General features: G+C 35.5%; 2 protein-coding genes across 3 annotated transcripts; one reads left to right on the forward strand and one right to left on the reverse strand.

Moving 5' to 3' along the window:
- The first annotated feature begins 3,733 nt into the window (after window positions 1–3,733).
- Window positions 3,734–8,520, forward strand: LOC120088886 (protein RETICULATA-RELATED 4, chloroplastic-like). The gene is made up of 8 exons (XM_039046325.1): window positions 3,734–4,469; window positions 4,942–5,010; window positions 5,793–5,924; window positions 6,007–6,060; window positions 6,162–6,206; window positions 6,773–6,912; window positions 7,902–8,027; window positions 8,199–8,520. Exons 1-8 carry the CDS (start codon window positions 3,894–3,896, stop codon window positions 8,233–8,235), a joined length of 1,179 nt encoding a protein of 392 aa, XP_038902253.1. The 5' UTR covers window positions 3,734–3,893; the 3' UTR covers window positions 8,236–8,520.
- Window positions 8,521–9,620: 1,100 nt separating this feature from the next.
- LOC120088023 (ABC transporter G family member 15-like) lies at window positions 9,621–15,974 on the reverse strand. 2 transcript variants are annotated; one of them, XM_039045046.1, is made up of 9 exons: window positions 14,572–15,974; window positions 13,325–13,404; window positions 12,671–13,132; window positions 12,356–12,472; window positions 12,002–12,133; window positions 11,600–11,887; window positions 10,928–11,200; window positions 10,593–10,700; window positions 9,621–10,197 (listed from the first exon to the last, which is right to left on the reverse strand). In XM_039045046.1, the coding sequence occupies exons 1-9, from the start codon at window positions 14,843–14,845 to the stop codon at window positions 9,829–9,831; spliced, it is 2,103 nt and encodes a 700-aa protein (XP_038900974.1). In that variant the 5' UTR covers window positions 14,846–15,974; the 3' UTR covers window positions 9,621–9,828. The 2 variants fall into 2 exon arrangements, with proteins under 2 accessions (XP_038900974.1, XP_038900975.1); XM_039045047.1 differs by lacking the exon at window positions 14,572–15,974 and having other exon boundaries at window positions 13,311–13,404.
- Window positions 15,975–16,082: the final 108 nt, after the last annotated feature.

A 16,082-nucleotide genomic window follows, 5' to 3' on the forward strand; every position in this document is an offset into this window, starting at 1 on the left:
CACCTGCACCCGCGCTTCTCTAAACAATCGCTTACATTTACTAAACGATCGTATAGATAATCGCTAGTTTTACTATACGACAGTCGTTCCCTTTTCCCACTTGCTTGATCTTAGTACACGATAAACTTTCCTCCTCACCTCTACCAAATCCGAGCAAAGCTCACACTTTGGATTCTCACTCCAAGAATATCGAGGGCTCTAAGTGGTGGTGTCGTCCCTATTTTCTGGTGTTCGTGCGAAGCTGCTCGTGGTAGACGACTGGAGAGTTGTTGAACGATTGCCTGACGTTCTAGCAAGAACACAAGGAGTCCGTTCATGTGAGTACGAGTTTTATTATGAAAAAAAAATCTTCAACTGGTAAGTCCTTGTTCTTTTGTCATTTATCCTTTAAGCATGCCAGTAATTTATTGTTGTTAATGCATATTTGTGTGTGTGAATGTATATGTGGAAATTCTGTCACAATGAATTGGAAAGATCCGCTTCCACTTATAGATACTCTTGTATAGGAGTTCCTTCAGAGAGTTTATTAGAATGGTTGCCTCATTATCTTCTCCCAGCTTGTCCCCTATTTGAGCAAACTTCATTTGTGAGTTTCTCAAACTCATCACCATCTAGGGTCTTTGAATAACTCATTTTGAAAGCAATTTCTTCCTCACATATAACTTGTTGGGCATATCTTTCTTCATGTAAAGCTTCTTCAACTTCTCCCAAACCACATAGGATTTATTTTCGTTGATGACTTACCTTAGAACATTATCTTAAATATTCATAATCAATGCCCCATAGGCCAGTTGCTCCATATTCTGTCTTTCTGATTCAGTAAGAGTTTTAAGCAAGGATTTAGGATCATCAAGAACCTTTAATGCTGATGCCAAAAAAGCATGAATTCTCTTCATCCACGGCTGGAGGTCCCAATTTCCTGTGAATTTCTCCACCTCTTATTGAGTTACTGCCATCTTTGACTTTCTTGATGTTCTTGACAGGTTATTTGGAGCTTTTTTTGAAGCTTTCTTGGAGACTAGCTCTGATACCAGTTGTTGTAATAAAATTATTATTTTAAACTGGACCTCAACCCAAACAAAATGCCCCTAAGTAAATTCGATGATAGGTATCATTTGTGATTCTTGTTTTGCCACATTGCTAAAGAGAAATTATTATATGAAGAAAAAGCTTTTACATTTACAAATTCTTCTCATTTTATTCTTTCAAGCTTTCTCTCTCTAGGGTTAGATTTTCTCTCAAACCTCTCTTTAACGTTCTTGCATTTTCTGAGTGAATTAATGAGAAATATGAATGATTTTCAGCATGTATATCACCCGGAATGAAGAAGAGTACAAGAAATGCACAAAGATTGTAGTGGTTCAATCTTTCAAACTTACATCCACTTTTCAAAGGTATAAGTTTCTTTCTCTATTCAAATGTTTAATTTGTTTCTAGAGCTTTACGAAAAATACCTCACAAAATGAACCGTCTCTTACAATTTATCTTCTTTCGGCACATTTGTAACAGATTTACAAAGATAAAAAGTAGTTTGTTATTTTAGTTGTTAACAACTTTTAACTGACTTTGTTTTTCTTATATGAGGCAAGTTGGAGAAGAACTCAGCTGAAGTTGCTCTGAGTTAAGGTAATTATTAGCCCATATTCTTTACAGATTCGAGCCCAACAACTCCAATGCTGCTCGTTTCTATCAATCGCCATAGCTTCTTGAGTTTCATCAGCGCTCCGATAGGGTGAGTCCTCTAAGTTTGATTTTAGGTTGGGTTATTTACCAATGACATTTAAGTGCTTGATTGGAGACTAAAGGAGTTTTGAAGCACTGTCGAACGGTTGTTTTGGGCGTTCGACGTTTTCTTTTGGTAAGTGCGTGAGGTGTCATGGCTACTTGGAATGTTAAGGATGCTGTAAAATATCTATCTATATTATTATTATTATTCTTATTATTATTGGTTTACGTTCTGGTTAGATTGTCTGGTTGAAGCTTTGAAGTGGTTTCAGATCGAACCACTTATTGGGTGAACATCTTAAGTTATTTGGATTTAATTTGGGTTATTTTGATTGGAGTTATTTAGGGGTTATTTTAGAGTGGGAAATTGACCTTAAAATTCAATTAGTTTTGGTTCTTGGCTAGGGTTGATTCAAGGTGTATACAAGTTAGTTGGTTTGGTTAATTGCACACTAGGCCTAAATTTCAAGGTAAGCGATTTACTACCGGTTCGCCCTCGAACCCAAGTTGGTATTAAGATTGTGATTCACATGATTCTATCTTTGACGGGTTGAATTGCTATAACTTGCTATGGATGGACTGTCAAGGGTGTTCTGAAAACTCATGTTTATGTTATGAAAAATATGATAATATTTGATTGATGGGTGAACTATTGAGATTGTTCTAGAAACTCATGAGATATATTACTATGTTTATTATAATATGCTATGGCTTGTTATAAACTTAGACGATGTATGCTGCATGTTGGTTTGATGGTGGCTGTTAGCATTTCAATTAGACTTTGTTCATCCTTTGAGTATGTTTTGACATCCTTATGGGATCTTCACCTATAATTATGTTTTTGTTTCTTTCGGAGTCACTTCCTGAGAAAGTGTGCATTCAGGTTCGCCCCTTGTGTCTATGCTTATACTTATGTTGGGATGCACACCTTTGTCTTGATAGGGATATTAACCTGTATACTTAGTGGACCCTATAGTGGGTCACTTACAAGGTATTTTTATACTCACTCTTTTATCTATATTTGTTTTAGGTAAATGAAAGGACAGAACGATTAATGATAAAAGGAATTTGTGGCAGGGCCTTTGAACTCGACAACACTTCCACACATGTTTTTCTTATGTTTGCAAGTTTTAACTTTGTAATCAAACCTTTAAATTCTTTAAATATTTTATTCGATTTTTTATTCAGTTTATTTTAAATTAAAGTTAGGGGTACCTTGAACAGAGATTTTATTTTATAGGTTTTATAATAAAAATTTATTTGATTCTTTTGAATTTAGTCAAATTTTCTGAAATGCCATTATGAGATTTATGCATGCATATACTAGCGGTCTGATTCCCATTCTAGAAAGTCAGGTCCTTATAAAATACAAATAAATTATAATTTTTAATTACCTTAAATTATTTAATAAATATTAACATTACGTGTGAAAGTAAATATTTAATAAAAAATCAAAATTAAAAGTGTAAATTTTGTAACTTAAATACCCAATAAAAAGAAAACTTGCAACTCAAGAATACTAATATAGAACTAAATAAAAATTAAATTTAAAAGTTTGGGACAAAAGCTTAACATTTTAAAACTTACCAACCAAATAAAAAATACTCAAAATTTGGTGACTAAAAAAGCATTTTCACCTAAAAATCAATGTTTTTCTTTTTCCTAAAATATATAGTGATGGAGAGAGTAAATATTAATTGAGACGTCGAAAGGAAAAAAAAAAAAAAAAAGAATTGGCTGGGAAGAAAAGGGACAATTTGGTAATTAAGAAACATTCTCGTTTTTCTTGTAACTTCAGCACATGCATGCATAGGGTTGGGTGCAGCGGTGATGCCAAACAATTACTCTCATTCTTTTAATATCAATTTTTAAAAATTCAACTACCCAAAATGCCCTTATGCGCGTAAAGTCCACGGCCAAATTGCGCGAGTGGAGAATTTAGGAATTTTAATTATTCGATAAGAAAATAATAAATATATAAATTGGTCTTTTTTTTTTTACCTTAGGCTTTCTGACATACAAAAGAAAAACCCCAATGGTTTTTTCTGCGGCTCTGCCATCTATGTTCTAAGTTCCGCCGCCCACCTACTCCGCCGTATCGTTTCAAACTAAAAACCTCCGCCGTCGGCGATCGACGAGAAGAGAGAGAGAGAGAGAAAAAGATCGCGATGGCTTTTACCGCTCTCACTAACCCGTCTTCTATCTCTCTCTCCAACTTCAATCAGAATCGTTCATTTCAGTCATCGCCGGCTTATTTGCTCCAATTGCGAATCTCCGCTTCTCCGGTTTTGGCCTCTTCTTCCACCGGTATCAAGGCCAATGGTATTTTTCTCACTCGTCGATATGACTGTCGCGATCTCAGTAACCGTCGACAGCTGTTTTTGGTATCTTCTTTTGGCGGTGGTGGTGCTGACGGCGGTGGCTCTTCGCGCGGCGGAGGGGGCGGCGGAGATGATCATGGTGATGAAGGAGATTCTGGTAATGCTGGTGATAAGAACAAGGCGGAGGCGCTTTTGGTGTTGGCTGAGGCTGGCCGGTCACTGGAATGCCTACCGAAGGACTTGGCAGCGGCGATCGAGGCCGGTCGAATCCCTGGATCTGTGGTCACGAAGTTTTTGGAGCTCGAGAAGTCTGCTCTCATGCGATGGCTGATGCAGTTTGGTGGATTCAAGGAGCGTCTATTGGCGGATGATTTGTTTCTGGCGAAGGTCGCGATGGAATGCGGCGTTGGAGTCTTCACTAAGGTTTTCTTTTCACTCGCTCTCATATTCCGGATCAGTAAATATGCCTTTTATCATCTCTAGAGATCTTCTGGCTTCTTTTATTGCATTTCTTTTGTTCTTTGCCTTTACTGACTACTAAAGAAACATTTCCCCCAACCTTTTTCAATGTCTTTGCCACTCATCTGCGCATGTTCCTATTTGAATTGCAAGATAATTTACTTATCACTGTGATCTGTGATGTTTTAGGCCTTTTGAACTGATATCTTCGTTGGAGTTTTCTACTTTTTGGCGAAATTTCGTCAGTATCACTGCTGTATCTCTGTTTTGCATGCATACCTGCATTAATCGATATCATCGAAGGACACGAGCCCTTTTCTTTTTTCTTTTTTCTGATCATTTCCTTGCATACGTTTTGTTTTAGATTATTGTAAAATTTCCCCTCCTTCCTGCTTCTCTCTCCCTTGCATTTTGATTTTCGTAATTTCTTGTGCAGACTGCAGCAGAGTATGAACGCCGGAGGGAAAAGTTCTTTGACGAGCTCGAGATTGTTTTTGCTGACGTGGTATAATTCTGTTGTTAAAAGGCCATACTCATCAGATTTTTATGCGTTCCACTTGCACATGTCTGAGTGATTGCACTAAGTATTCGCTTGAGAGATACGTTTGTCTGCTGTAAGATCATGTTATCCTGTTCCCCTTAAGAAGAAATTGTTGGGAGTGATAAAAAATTTCGTAATGGTTAGATGCACGGTGCTTCATTAAATTAAAAGGCAAAAACGTTTCATTCTCAGATGCATCTAACCATTTAATAGTGGCAGTATCACTGTGCTAGCCACGGTATTGATTTTGATCGTTGGCAGAATCTGCAATGGTTAAAGTCAGGGAGTTGATGATCCAAAAACTAGAACTGTGGTCATCATCAGTCACAGCTAAAAATTTGTGGTGTCGTCCAAACTGTTTAAGATAAGCAATCTCTGACAAATAACTGTCTATTGTGGTCGGGAGAAGATGGTAAGGTAACACACAAGACTGAAGTATTAGAGCAATCAGTCTGATGCAATGATTTAATTTATAGATATTGTATAAGATGGTATGGACTGAGACTGCTTTCTTGGAGGTTGGAAAATGAATATGTACTGATATCTAGTTAAATATTTTGAAAAATGGTTGATCGGGTATTTGGCTCAGACAAGTGTAACTAATTAATACTTATGGTATTTGCATTTTTTATTTGTCCATTTGCGACGGTATTCTCTTTCAAAACTCTTGAATATGCACATACTCTTTTTGTCAGGAAAGATTGAACTTTTTAAGCATATATATTGACCAGTACATATTTTTTTAGGTAATGGCCATTATTGCAGATTTCATGCTTGTTTATCTTCCTGCGCCGACTGTTTCTCTCCGGCCACCACTTTCAGTGAGTGCAGGAGCAATTACGAAGTTCTTCCATGGATGTCCTGATAATGCTTTTCAGGTCTGTCATTCTCATGGAATATTTAGATTTTTGCTGAACATTTCTTTTGAGGACCGAGAACTAAATTACTGTTTTGTTTTAGGTTGCTCTCTCCGGAACTTCATATTCATTATTACAGAGATTTGGTGCCATAGCGGTATGCCGATTTTTAATCAAATTTGCATTAATTTTTATTTTATATATTTAAAGAAAAATGCATGAGCAACCTATTTATGTTTTTGGCGGATAATTTTGCAGCGGAATGGAGCTAAGCTTTTTGCAGTTGGCACGACTTCATCACTGGTACGTTGTCATATACTTCCTCTGGAAATTCTGAAATTCTTACGGTCTTTTGCATACTTTATAGTCATCTTTTATGACCTCTTTTGCTGCTGAGAGTCATCTGTCATAGGAAAATAGTCGCTTGTTTTGCCTCCTGTCTCCATAAAAAAAAAAAAAAAAATTGGCTCAGTCTCTTTGGCTTTAGATGAATAGGTAATGGGGCCCACTTCTCCTTCTCTTTCTTTTCCTCCCCCGCATTAAACTTGTAAAGTTTGAAGAATGGGTTGTGGGCAGCAAAATTTTGAACGATGAACCATGGGGTCTTATTGCCTAACCTCTTGTTCTTATATCTTAAAGTCTGTATTATTTTACAATGTGCTGCTTTCTTGTAGTGACACTCGAATCGATCATGCTAACTGAGACATATCTTAGCTCACATGCAAAAAAAAGTTTAAAGATTCGCTTTATAGTCCCAACATTAACCACCAGACCTCTTTTGGGATTCTTGTTTCTCTAGCTGCTACCTACAAAGGTGTTAACTTTTGAATTAAAAACGCAGAAACTAATTTATCATGCCCTCTGTTTAGGTTGGCACAGCTGTTACAAACGCTTTAATCAATGCAAGGAAGGCTATTGATAAGAATGCTGCAGCTGAAGTGGAAAATGTGCCTATACTTTCCACCAGTGTTGGCTACGGTGTTTACATGGCTGTCTCCAGCAATCTCAGGTATCGGTTTTTTGCAGTTATTAGTATAACTTGTTGTATGTCTTAGCACAACTGAAATTTCATGTCTTGGTTCTTCTCTATATTTTGTGTTATGATGCTATCTTCTTTGTATACCAAAAATTATGCCATCTTTCTGCATGATGGTCATGCATATCATATGATATAGGGGGGAATAGCTTTTAAGAACGGCAGGGAAAAACTATGTTTAATGGACGTGAATTTAGATAGGGGAGGTAGGTCACTAGTTCTGGCTGGGAGAGTTATGATAGTAGAAGCTGATCTTTCTATTGAGATTTTCAAGACTTGTCGACTTTTTATTGGGCATGTAAATATAAGGTCCACGCTGTGTGGAACAAGCAGTCTGAGTGTTCATGCCTAACGAACTGCACGATTCTGTCCATTATTCTTTCTGATATAATACTTTGATGACTTTATATTTAGAAACATTATACATGGTGTGTTTTTTTTACCCTGGCTTACAACAGTGTCAACCGCCTTTTTGTGTTCTCTTCGTTGCACAAATATTATAAGCTAATGTTTTCCGGAAGTAGAGACTTACTGCAGTCTTGGACGTGATTGGTATTCATTTGACTTTGAGGTAGCAGGTTTTATGCCTGGTCTTGAAAGCTTTTGGAAAACAAGTTGCTGTGTATGATATTAATTATATATATTTGAACCCAGGTTTGTTAGCTTGTTGGTCATTTGGTTGGCTCGAATTAAGCCATTCCAACATGTCCTAGGTTCAAATATAAAAAAAAAATCTGTAGGGGTTTATTAGGTTGTTTAATGTATGGCAGTGATGTCTGTTTGGATTTGATTCCAAAATCTGGATGTAATCAAATTTTAACGGATCCCTGAGATGAAAAGGGACAGTTACATTGTAATTTGTGTTAACTATTCCAAAATCTTTATATAATCAAATTGTAGCGTGGAGAGTTCATCCATTTCAGAGCTTTTCTTATAATAAAGATATTTCTCGCCTTGTGTAGGTATCAAGTTCTGGCTGGTGTTATCGAACAACGAATTTTGGAACCCATGTTACACCAGCACAAGCTCATGCTGAGTGCGATTTGCTTTGCTGTTAGGACAGGCAACACATTCCTTGGCTCACTCTTGTAAGAATTTCACCCCTTCTCCCTGGAAACCAAAATCATGATCGCTTACCATATTCTTTCATTCTTCCCCTTCTTAGTATGAGTTGGTTCCTTTATTTTTGTTTTGAAAAATGTGATAGCTTGCTTAACTTTCTGTATTACAACTAACACTGTACAAACTTGCTATGGCAGGTGGGTGGACTATGCCCGTTTGATAGGAGTTCAGTAATGAATGTTAATTCCATAGGTTTGCTTTTAATTAAAGTTCTAATGAACACGAGGAAGAAGGTTCCAGTTTACAATTAAGTTCAATTGGCGTTTTTTTGGGTTTTAGTTATATTTCACTTTTTTTTATTGTTTCTCTTTTCTCTGGCATTCTTTTCGCTTTTCCTTCTTCTCTTCCACTATTTTATGTTGTTGTATGTAGGTAGCCTGGACAGAGATAGGAAATAACAAAGGAAATGCATTGAACTTTGTTTGAATTAAAACTTAATTTTGATAAAGCTTCCATGAATATGGAGCTGTGAAAGTAATTATCAAATAAAATTTGTTGTGTTTGCTTTTGTATCATGATTACCTGAGCTTCGGTTGTTTTCGGTTTGCTTTTTTTTTTTTCCCTCATGAAAAATATTTTGTTTTGAGAAGGATAAGCAAGTAATATTCTCTTTTTGTTTTTGTTGTCGCCATTGCCAAATATGTTCTGTTTATTACAATGTCTGCAAATGCATTTGGAAAAAGCCAAACATTAAATGGTTAAAATCGTTTTCAACCCTGTCTTTAATTATTCAAATTATAACCCATCCCGATGACGTGTGAATTGTGTTTTAAAATGTAAAATTTGACGTGATGTTGATTTTGAATAATTCAAAGAGGGTTTGTTTTTTTTTTTTTTTTTTTTTTTTTTTGTGAATGGAGAAAGTGCATATTTAGGAGTTACTTTTAACAAAGATGCAATCTTCTTTTCATCAAAATTGTTTCGAATTGATTTTAAAAATGACAAAATGAACCAGAAATGATTTTATCCAACTTAAGATCACTCCAAAGTCAAATGTTTGACATTGAGGGGGCAATTAAACAAATTTGTGACCGATAAAATTTAAGTGATCTTTTAGTAAGACCGTAAATATCATTCTCAGACCACATTTTGAAATTTAAAATTAAACTACAAAAACTATTATAATTTTATAAAGGTTTAAATATTACTTTTAGTTCCTATACTTTCGGTTTTGGTTTGTTTTGATCTCTATTTTGAAAGTTCAATTTGGTCTTGATACTTTTTAATTTTGGTTCCTATATTATAGGAATATTCATTTTAATTCTTGTACAGTGAAAAAGTGACTATTTTAGTCGTTACACTTTGATTAAATGATACTTTTTGAAAGTTTAAGGACCAAAGGACTAAAATGAACAATTTGAAAGTACAAAGATAAAAATGAACCAAAGTTGAAAATGTAGGAACTAAAGTAGTATTTAAACTTTTTATAAAAAACAATAAAAGATTACGATAAAAAAAAAAAAAAAAGACGGGTTGCGCCAAAATAAATATAGTTGAACTAATACTATCGCAATGCAATTGGACCATAGAAGGATTGCACCACTTGTAATCAATCAATAAAAGTAGCAATCCAAAATAAATACTCTTTACTCATTGCTTCTTTGGTGTTTAAGTAGTAACAATAACAACGAACCCTGTTTCACGATCCTTAACAAATCACATTACAAAAGCTCTGTAATTGTATTTTTTCCTTTCCTATTAATTGGGTAATTTAGACTCTTTCTTCAATGCTATAGTATGAAAGAAAGTTGATTTATCCCTCCCACTTCAATTGATTGGGGAGTTGAGACCCTCTTGAGAAGACAATGAATGAAGAGGTTGATGATGTCTCTTGGAAGGGAACTGTGGGACTTTAGATTTTCTGATGGCCATGGATGGCTTGCCGATGCGTCGTAGAGTTTCCTTCGTGTACAGTGTTTGAACAAATGGTGAAACTTTCTCCTTCAACTTGAGGATAACAATAAAGAGAAGCCTGCTAGTGACCAGAATGATTAACACTGCTCCTAAGTCCAACCATTTGGAGTGATGAGCTTGATACCCTAGCAACATTTCAAGGATCACTTCTCCTTTTATTTTTGGACCTCCTTGTAGACCAGAATCGATTTCCAACCCTATCAAGTCGTTCTTGTATGCACCCTGCGTTTGAATCAAACATGAACTCCAAATCTTATGTTTAGATAGTATTTTCTCCGAACAAAATTTTTTTTGCAATCCAACTGATGAAAAGAAACTACATCATCAAATTGGTCTTTTTCCCCCTTTGCTAACAAAAACTAAAAGTACCAAGTGTTATATAGTGTGGAGAGAGACCTTAATGGCGTTTGGTCTTAGGTGAAGTTTCATGTTTCTCCTTGAGTTTTGGTTTCAAAAACTTTTTGTAATTATAACCTAGGCAATATTTTACTTGGTTGGAAGCCCTTTCTTTAGGAGGGTTTTGTGGGTTTGGTTTTTTTGTATGTCCTTGTATTCTTTCATTTTTTTCCTCGATGAAAGTAGTTATTTCTATTAAGAAAATCAGAAACTAAAAGTACCTGTAAACCCCAAGCGCCAAAGTTAATGTATGATATTGGGTAACGCCAGAACACCTTAGGAAGATCAGGCACAAACCTAAAGTAACCAGAAGTCATCATCATGATTCCCTGCACAACTCACTTGTATTAAATCCCTGTTAAAATATATTTGAAGCTCTGAGTCTCCTATCAAGTCAAGTCAATCTTCACTTGTTTGAAAACATCTGAACCATTCAGACTAGTCATTAAAAAAGAACAGAAAGTGAAATTTGAATTTTTAGCATGGAGCTATAGGAAATTTTGTTTCAAGTGTTTATGGAAAAAGGAAAAAGAAAAGGTAATAATTATTGACTTACAATGTAACCAGCTCCAATAATAACACCCATCAAAAAGTTGGGAACTAATGAAGCAATGATCATCATGATGCTTTCTACGACTGCAATGGAGCTGAGAAGGTCAAGGGAGATGTAAACGTAACGAGAGAACTCGGTTTCAAATTTGACCATGTAGAATACTATTGTTGCAGAAGCAATAGACATGAGAGCTAAGAATGGAAATGAAGATAGAAAATGTGACAGCGTGTATACAGCGATCCCATAATGCCCGTTCAGCCTTTCCTTGTGAAACACCTGTTTTACAAGGCAGATATTCAAATATCAAAACAATGAAATCTAATGCCATTTTTATAAAACATTTCTTCAGTTTCCATCAGTAGCCAATCTAAACCATTTGTTTCTTGTTCTAGACAAGTTTCTATACTTTCTAACAGCTAATGCACTCTCCCCCCCTTTTACTTCAAGCATTTTTCCCCGCCCCCTCGTTCTCACAAACTCAATATGCACGGTTGGCCTATTGAGCCTATCAGCTATTCACGATTTTATATAATGCCTTAAGAGGCTAATTGAACTTAGTGTTTCAACTGCATTTTCTATGTTATTCAATCGACTTAAAGATGGGGCAATGGGTTATCAAATGGGTTTAATAAAATGTTCATCTCAAGACTTAAGCAAAACATTGAGGTAAACTACCTTCATCTCTTCAATGAACGATGGAAAGCCTCCAATGGCCATGAAAGTCATAAATCCAGATATAAATCCTGCACACGATGCCCTTGCAAAGATATCAGAATAGCTTGTACCAACATTTATGAATATCGTGCCCACACATACGGATAAGAGTACGTAGATAATAATTCTTATCCAGTAGTATCCCAAATCTCTGGACATGTTCACCGTTGATCTTCTAGTCAATGTTGAGAGTTGCTTCCACCATTTGGCTTGGTTTCCACATTTCTTACTTGTTATAGAAAATCCTTCCTGCATCAAAACTGTTACTAGTAAGATCAGTGTTGAAATGATGTCGGTCCTTCCTGCACCTAAACCGTTTGCCTAGCATTATGTTAATGGAAAATTAATATAATGCAAGCTTACCATTTCTGATATCTCTCTCATCCTAATTTTCACTTTGGCCTCTCGCTCTGAGCATTTGTATTTCCCTATTAGTCTTGCTTTCATCTCTGCTGTTGAAAACTTCGATAAAGGGTCCACAGGTTTTTGGTTTTCCTTGAACAATTGAAACAAAAAATGGTAAACACGAAAGCTTAACACATGACAACAGAAAGCATCGAGTATTATTAATGGTGGCTGGCAATGTGAAGAATGCAGTATTTTTGTTTGTTGGACCGGACAAGGAAAAAGGACCAATTTTTATATAGCCGTAGAAAATATACAGGCTTATCAACCTATGTAAGTAAAACTGTTTATAAGTAGTTTGGTTGCACTTACTTTTTGAGAACTCATTAAAGTCATATTGACTGCATCGAAGTCTGAATTAATGCAGCGAAGGAAGTGATCAGAAGGATTTCTTAGCCTAGGACATGGAAATCCTGCTTCTGCAAAGAACTGCAAAATCAGAAAACACTGTTCGCATGAGATCGATTTCTCACTTGAATTCTGTTTGGAAAGTAGGATGAAAAGGATCTTGAAAATTGGAATTTAAATAAATGATTTTTTTTTTTTTGTTTTCTTTTTGTTTTTAGCTCAGATAGGGAAGTATACTTGTGGAAACACACATCTCCATCAATTTAACTTTATATTTACCTCAGCTGCCGTTTTTGATTCTCCAAAGTAAACAGCTTGGCCTCCTGAAAGTAGAAAAAGATCATCAAAGAGTGCAAAAACCTCACTGCTGGGCTGATGAATCGAACAGATCACAGTTCTTCCATCATGAGCAATGCTCCTAAGAGCTTGAATAACAAAGAAAGCAGCGGCACTGTCAAGGCCACTAGTCGGTTCATCAAGGAACAAGAGGCTTGGTCTGGTGAGGACTTCCATTGCAATGCCCAATCTTTTCTTCTCTCCCCCACTAATGCCTCTTAAATGCCAGTTTCCAACAATCCCGTCAGCACACTCTTGGAGACCCATTTCCAACAATGCTCCTTCCACAATATCATTTACTTCTTCTTTGGTCATAGAACTTGGAAGCCTCAAGTTGGCTGAATACGCTATGGTTTCTCTCACTGTTAGAGTTCCCAACATTGTATCTTCTTGGGTCACATAGGCCTGAAATTTTGGAGACAATTAGAAAAAGAGCAATTAACTATAAGAGTAGTAGATGATGTCTTAACATAGTAATCCTTGAGTTAAGACACATCAGCAGTTGAGACAATGAACATTCTCTGTTTTAAATCGGTTTCAAGTAAAAATGGAAATCAAAAGTTCATATTGGTTGATGATCTACATGCTAAAACTGACCACAATTCCGAAATCTAGCCTTCTTTTCTTCCCATTAAGAAGAATATTTCCTGTCAAGACTGCATTTTGTGCCAGTCGACCTGCAGAAACAAACTCAAAGAGAATGATCAGTGGTATGTCTCTAAGCTTAAGCTTTTATAATACCTCAGGGGCTGTTAATGTTAATATCTAATTAGCAGAAAACTATAAATAAAATAGTTATGGCCTGAATTATAACAATTTTACAAGTGCCCCTTCGTGAAAATTATAATCAAATTTCCATATTATATCTTATGGGTAAAGTATCACATAGATATTCTCTCGTTACACCTTAAAGGTTCAGTCTAAATCATTATTGTGAATTTGATACTTTGAGATGTATGGAAAAAATTTCTTGTATGACTGTGAAAATATTTTATACTCCCTCCATTTATTGTTTGCTATAAAAGAAATATTTGAAAACAGTGTGTGACTATAAAATAAAATAATATATCATCTAATAATGTGTCAAACATTAAATAGAAGGAGTGTGAATTACCGTAGTATTAGAAACTTTTCAATTGGAGTTGAACCCAATGGTTTGTTCTATGCATTTAATGTGTGAAGATAATCAGAAACATTTATTTCATTACCGAAATGAACTAAAGTGCATTGAATAATTTACTCAAATTATGGAAAAATTAGGTACATAAGAGAATATAGCTTAGTGCTAAAGCAAGGAAAGTTCGGCGAAATATTAAATATTTATGTACTGCCATGTGAAGCTTTAATTACCCACTGGGTTCAAATAACTTTGTTGATTAACAATTTCTTTGCCTTGTAATCTATGGTTTAAAAATATTTTAGATTCTTGGCAAAAGGTTAAGTGTTCTGGAAAAAAAAGGTGTTGGTTAAAACTTTAAAAATGCATAAAAAATAGAGAGGAAAAGAAGATTTTTAGTAACACATTAGCCTTACTTTTGAAAATGAAATAGTTTTCAGATGGTGTTTATGTTTTCTAGATTCCATAGTGATTGAGAATGTCACTTTAATCAAAACTTCATAAATGGGTTGTTTTTGTTTCTAAATCACGATATAAATTTCAAAGGTAGAACATAGATTGATTAGTGAGAAAAACAGCTAAGCTTGGTATTGATTTTGAAGCTTGGTAGCCCATATAAGCAGCGTATGCAGAAGGGGAAGAACATGAAAAAAACAGAGAACTTAGAGGGAAAAAAAAAGAAAAGAAAAGAAAAGAGGATAGACAGAGAGTGAGGATGAAAGAGAACCTGCTAATGAGTCGAGAAGAGTGGATTTTCCAGAACCAGAAGGACCCATAATGGCCATGATTCTACCAGGCTCAGCATAGCCACTGAGACCATCAAGCAGGAGCCTTCTACTTTGTCCATTCCAGAGGTTTGGAACCATAACACTCAGATTTTCCCAAACCAAATACATGGAACCAGCAATGGCAACCTCCCCATACTTACTTTTTCTTCCTTCTGAGCTCTCTGCAACCTCCACAGAGCTTCTCCCATTTGCCCTCTCCTCTTCAATCTCCATGAATGTGAGTCACACTTGCCACACCCTCCTGGTTTCCAGCCAACAATCTTTCTGTTTCTCTCTTTATGGCTATCACAACAAGCAGCATTTATATTATGTTCTTCTTGATCTTTGGCTATGTGTGTGCTCACTGCAACTGAAGATCTTAGAAGCAGTTGAAAACAATTTAAAGTTTTTATGAAGGGCTCTTAATTAGCCTCTCCCTTCTGAAAAGGAACGTAGGCAAATTTTCCGGTGTTTGGCCACATCACAAAAAGGACTTCTGAAAATTTTGAAAACAAGATTTAAAAGAAATACTCAACATTATTTACAAAGTGCTTCACTCAATAACCTTACTCTTAAATATCATCCCATCCTAAACACACCATTAGTATACAAAATCTTTTATTTAAAAACAGAACTATCAGAAGAACCATCAAACTTATTGTCGCTTAGTATGTTATTGTAAACCGTATGTTTGTTATATAAGTAAAGACAGCATATTAAGAAAGGAAAGCCCAAAGTGTAAGAGACATAAATGCGCATGTGCTTCAACATTGAATTCTCTTGGAATACAAAAGTACTATTTCATTCAATCAGAACTTTGATTTCTTCTAATATATCATTACAGTGTATTTAAGATTACATATTCAAGTATGCTCTATTCAGTGTATATTTGCTACTGCTAATTAGATGCCTAACTGCATATAGTTACGGTAATAAAGAGTTCTATACAACCAAGTAGTATTTCAAGTTTTAAATGTCACACATCCATCTTTCTTTTTACTTCCTCTGCTATCAATTTTGACATAACCTGTATAAGTAGGAGACATCTAAGTGAGATGTCCAATGTCATATCCGAGGCCTGTGTGTGTGTTCGTTATTTATTTTTCCTTTGTTTTAGTTCATGCAAATTGTGGATCCTCGTTTAGCATATTCGAGATGTCATCTACTCTCTCGGTCTGACAAGTGGTAAAGTGGGTGAGAGTTAATAGCAAGGGACATGTATTTAAAGAGCTAAAATTTCATTCGACAGCTAAGCTGTGGGTGGAAAATTTCTAATACTAACACGATATTCCCATTGTTCACACTTTGAATTTTGTCTTATCAACAAACAATAGATGGAGGTAATATGAAAAATTTTCCATCCTGATAGTACTAGATATTTTCCCATTTGAGAGTTAAGAAATAAAAGTTGAAAAAGGAACGGAGTTAAGTAAATATCCCACCAAACCTAACCAACAATGCAGATTTGGGA

Source organism: Benincasa hispida, chromosome 10 (genome assembly GCF_009727055.1).
Source record: "Benincasa hispida cultivar B227 chromosome 10, ASM972705v1, whole genome shotgun sequence".
Lineage (NCBI taxonomy): Eukaryota > Viridiplantae > Streptophyta > Magnoliopsida > Cucurbitales > Cucurbitaceae > Benincasa > Benincasa hispida.

Coding starts and splice junctions, on each gene's coding strand:
- LOC120088023 (XM_039045046.1), bottom strand. CDS start 14,845: ATGGAGATTGAAGAGGAGAGGGCAAATGGGAGAAGCTCTGTGGAGGTT. Junction 12,473..12,670: donor AATCAAAAACGGCAGCTGAG/GTAAATATAAAG, acceptor CTGATTTTGCAG/TTCTTTGCAGAAGCAGGATT. Junction 10,198..10,592: donor TTGGCGCTTGGGGTTTACAG/GTACTTTTAGTT, acceptor ATTCAAACGCAG/GGTGCATACAAGAACGACTT.
- LOC120088886 (XM_039046325.1), top strand. CDS start 3,894: ATGGCTTTTACCGCTCTCACTAACCCGTCTTCTATCTCTCTCTCCAAC. Junction 5,011..5,792: donor AGATTGTTTTTGCTGACGTG/GTATAATTCTGT, acceptor ATATTTTTTTAG/GTAATGGCCATTATTGCAGA. Junction 6,913..7,901: donor GCTGTCTCCAGCAATCTCAG/GTATCGGTTTTT, acceptor CGCCTTGTGTAG/GTATCAAGTTCTGGCTGGTG.